Here is a 4,254-nt window from a genome sequence, read left to right as displayed (position 1 = left end):
ACAGACGCTACCTCCAGGATTGTGTTCTGCAACATATTCCCTAAATTTGCCTATTTAGTCCTAAACATTTCAAGTGATGATACAACTTATTTTGAGATATACTTCCAGACTGTTATTGTTTTCCTTGGCTGTTTTCCTTTTCTCATTTAATCCCAGCAATGTTAGTCTGTAAACAGGATAGTAAGACATGTAAAGCTAATTCAATCTTACAAATAAAATGCTGTTTTGAAAGACCTTTGGTTATTTGCCATTAAAAGGTTTACCTCATGTCTATGATTAATGCATCTGTGTGAACAATTTTCTTCCAAACATGCTCTACCAGTAGGTCAGACACCTGGGTTAGAAGTTCATGGTCTCCAAACATATCAAATCTCAGATAGCCGATGTTGTTTTCAAATACATTTGTGTGGAATGAAAATTTAATCAGATCTTCAAATACTTCTGGGGAAGGGACCTGAAAGAGTTTGGAAAAACAAAACAAATCATTTGCTGGCACTGATACCCTAGCACAAGATTTAAAAAGAATTATGTGAGTCAAGTTTAGTCCAGGTGGGACATATGTGAGGAACGTGGCCAAGTTTGAAAGGCATAATGAATGATATTAAGATTTTTACATATTAAACATAGGTTAGCATTGGCTGCTGTGTTTATCTGGTATAGGGGGCATAAATAGCATACCCAGAATCTGGATCAAACGCCTATTAGTCAGGGCTCAGTTTATTTTTTAAAAAAACAGAAATTTCATTGAACCAAAGAGATTTGCAAGGCTACAAGAACCACCCCCCTGGCTGGCAGCACAGGCCACTCTCCCAGGCCTGCTACCCAAGTCCACTTGTTTCCTTTAGCAGTTCTTTCTAACTAAGGCACTCGGGACTTGTTATAATCTCTTGATTGGCCTCAGGTGACAAACAGCTGCTGGCAACAGGACATTAGCCCCAGCCCCTCCCACTGAACCAGTCCCTGTGACTGTCCAGTCCCTGATGTGTTGGGCATGTGCTAGGATGCTCATGAGGTAAATGAGTTGAATCTCTTACATGGTGAGCACGTGCCTGGAGTCTCACGTGTTAGGCTGTGATTAATTTCATTTTGTTTAGTTTATGTTATTAAACAGCAAACTTTTTAAAAATAGCAATGTGTAGCCAACTAACAAAGTTAACCTAGTAACCCCTACGTGCATTGAGACATAGCCTGCCCCTGTTGCCAAACTTCTGTTTTCCATGAATATCTCTAAAAATGGAAGACTCTCCTTCAGCTTAAGGAGATAAGGCTTTGGGATATATATGACTTATGTGACCTTCAGCAATTTGGTCTTTTCTCCTCGGGGCTGCTGTGAAAATGATTTTACACTGGCTTTTTAATCAGTTTCCCTTTGCCACAGCTCAGCCCCAGACAATCCATAATTTTACACTCAAAAGAACTAGGAGTCAGCAGTGAGCCGTGCTCTAAAAAGTGCTCTCCCAAGCTGCGATATGTCACAGAATTTGGGAGGTGTTTGGGTTTTCTGCAACTGTAGAAGAGTCAGGCAATCTTTCGTCCTGCATGTAGGGCTCTGACCTGGGGTTGCGCTCCTGCCAAAAGCAGGTTTGACACAGCAGAAAGGGGCTTTGCAAGGTGGGTGAATGCAGCTGTATTTGACATATCTCAAGCACTTTACCTGGGGGAAAATCACCCACCGCATCATGCTTCTGGCTGCTCTGGGCTTCTTCATCACTCAGTGCAAAAACTACCAAAATTTCAAGCATTAATTTAAAAGCACTACCGGCCAGTTGATCTGATAGTAAAAGCAAACTCTACTGTGTCCTTTTCTGTCTGTCTTCTTTCTCACTGTACTTTGTGAAAATAACCATTGTATCTGGACTGTAAACATATCAGTCCAGCACTACCGAGTTTGTCATTTCCAATCCACTTCCCAGTGACAGCAATGCTACTTGATCTGCCCACTGTACTTTGATTAACAAATCACAATTTTGAAGAATATAACCAGCATGCATTGCATTGTTCTGACAGAGCTTATATCTAGTTCAGAGGTACTGGTCCCCCCAGGAGAAAAAAGTCATCACTCATGGGTAACATCTACAGATAAAATCAATGTGTTACTCTCAGCCACTTACTAATGATATTTTAAGAAAACACACAGATTTCTTAGCTCTTTCTCCAACAATAATTGCTAGATGCATGCCCATAAGCATGTTGGTTAGAGAATAACCTCTCTACGTCTGGTAAATTGCTTTTCTACTTGTTCTGTGGCTGTGCTGCATCACATCTTTGTTCACTGAGGACTTCAGTACTTGCTAGCGGTGTTGCTAACTCTTGGAAATTCATTACAGATTTCAAGGTGGGCAGGTTGCTCTTAAAGCCTCGGGTCTCATGGGGTAAAATGAATACAAAAAGATCACAAAGAAACTCTTTTTCATCTTCATGGCTGCAGGAAAATGTATGAAAATATATTTATTCTAAAGGCTCTAAGACCAGAAGTCAGTTGAAAATCACTCAGAATGTAATTTTGGAGGGGTGGGGAAAGTCTCCTAATCTTTAAGCAACTGAGGGGAGGAGGCTGGGACTAAGAGGAGAGAGATAATGTCCTGGAAAAGTGCAGGTTCATGACACTGGCACATGGGCCATGTGCTGCTGGTACCTAAGGAGGTAAGCCTAGCTTCAGAGAGCAACAGCGTGCTCTCCTTTGGAGAGCTCTGTTTGCAGGCCAAGGACAAGCTGGGACAGGATGCAGCTGAAAGTAAAATCCTGCTGCTGAGCCAGGCAATGTTTACATACAAATGACCTGATGTTAAATATAAACCCTCAGGTGCCTTAGTAAGAACACTGTAAGCAATGCAGCTAGACTAAAGGACCTCCAAGCTAACACCACTTAAGCCAAGGAAGAATTGTTTTTCATTAACTGTGTAGGGTCTCCTGCCCTGTTCTGCAGTTTCCTTCCACAAGCAAGCGGCCTAATTGGAACAAGTGATGTGACACAAAATAGACCTGGAGTGTTTGCCCTAGGTCTCATGCATGGAGTTTCATCCCTGGTTCTCTTACTGACACACATTCTAACCATGGGCAAACTACTTTTCCAACTGTGCCTTCCTTCCCTCTTTTCTCCCCTTCCACCTCTCCCCTAAGGTGTTCTGCCTATTTAGATGGAGACTGTATTTTCGTAGCTTATTTTGTGTCAACCACTGTAATGTAACTCTGATTTCCAGTAAGGCTGCTAGTGCCATCAGCTGCCAACTGTTAAACTGTTATCAGCCAACCCCTTGTACTATTGCAAATCCTGAGACTGGTTTAAGAACCATGAGATCTTACAGGCTAGGTGGCCAAGTTGCACCTTTCTTAGACTAACATTTGTGTTCCTTGTATACCCTCACAGGCTGGAATGGAACTGTCCATCCTAGTAGGTCTCCCAGCTCAAGGACTGAGCAGAATGGGCTATATCCCTGACAGCCGATTCTCACTTGCTCTTAAGAACTCCCATATCACAGGGGGATTTCCAGGCAATCCAGTTTAGTATCTCACTAGCCTTACTATTAGAGAGATGTTTTTAACATCTAGTGTAAACAGTTTAAGTTCACTACTTACTACAATTTAAGTGCATTACTTCTTGGCCTGTTTACTATGGCCAAGGAAATAGATTATTCTCTTTATACGTGTAACAGCCTCTTACGTATCTGAAGACTGTTTTTATGTCTCCTCTCAGTTTTCTTCTCTCTGGAATAAACGACCCAAATTTTTTAAACTTTTTCAAGATGACTCTAATTCAGAATTCTCTTTACCCCTGTTCCAGTTTTCTGATGTCTGCCCACTTGTGCAATATCTTTCCAGAAAAGCATTGTCCAAGACTGCACATAGTATACTTCAGCTGAATTTTCATTAGAGCTGAATATAGTGGCAGACTTCACATGTCTTACTGATTATATTCCTCATTATCCATTCCAGTTTGATGATGATTATTTTTTACTGCAACAACTTGACTCTACTGACTTGCATTCAGCTTATGAACCCTGAAGAACCCATATCCTTTTTTACAGGAGTCTCCCTAAACAAGCTCCTTTCCTCCCACAGTAGTGCAGTCAATTATTATCACCCTAGAAACTATGTAAGAACGCTGCACGTGTTCTTATTTAACCTCATCTTGCTTTTCACAGATAATTTCTCCTTTTTTTCCAGAACTGTAGCTTTGAATTCTAATCCTGCCTTCCATTGCACCAAGACAGCCAGGAAGGGGGTGGGGGGGGGGGGGTTGGTCCACAACAGCGG

At 41.7% G+C, this 4,254-nt stretch overlaps 1 protein-coding gene across 1 annotated transcript in view; it reads right to left on the bottom strand.

Moving 5' to 3' along the window:
• Positions 1-259: 259 nt before the first annotated feature.
• Positions 260-4,254, bottom strand: part of RBP3 (retinol binding protein 3, interstitial) — a 10,888-nt gene continuing 6,893 nt past the window's right edge. The window contains exon 2 of the mRNA XM_010135126.1: positions 260-454. Within this exon, the coding sequence (XP_010133428.1) occupies positions 260-454 (195 nt within the window). The remainder of the gene's footprint in view (positions 455-4,254) is intronic.

Source organism: Buceros rhinoceros, unplaced genomic scaffold, assembly GCF_000710305.1.
Source record: "Buceros rhinoceros silvestris isolate BGI_N320 unplaced genomic scaffold, ASM71030v1 scaffold19754, whole genome shotgun sequence".
Classification (NCBI taxonomy): Eukaryota; Metazoa; Chordata; class Aves; order Bucerotiformes; family Bucerotidae; genus Buceros; species Buceros rhinoceros.
Note: the sequence above shows the minus strand (reverse complement) of the source record. Positions and strands in the feature narration are given on the sequence as shown.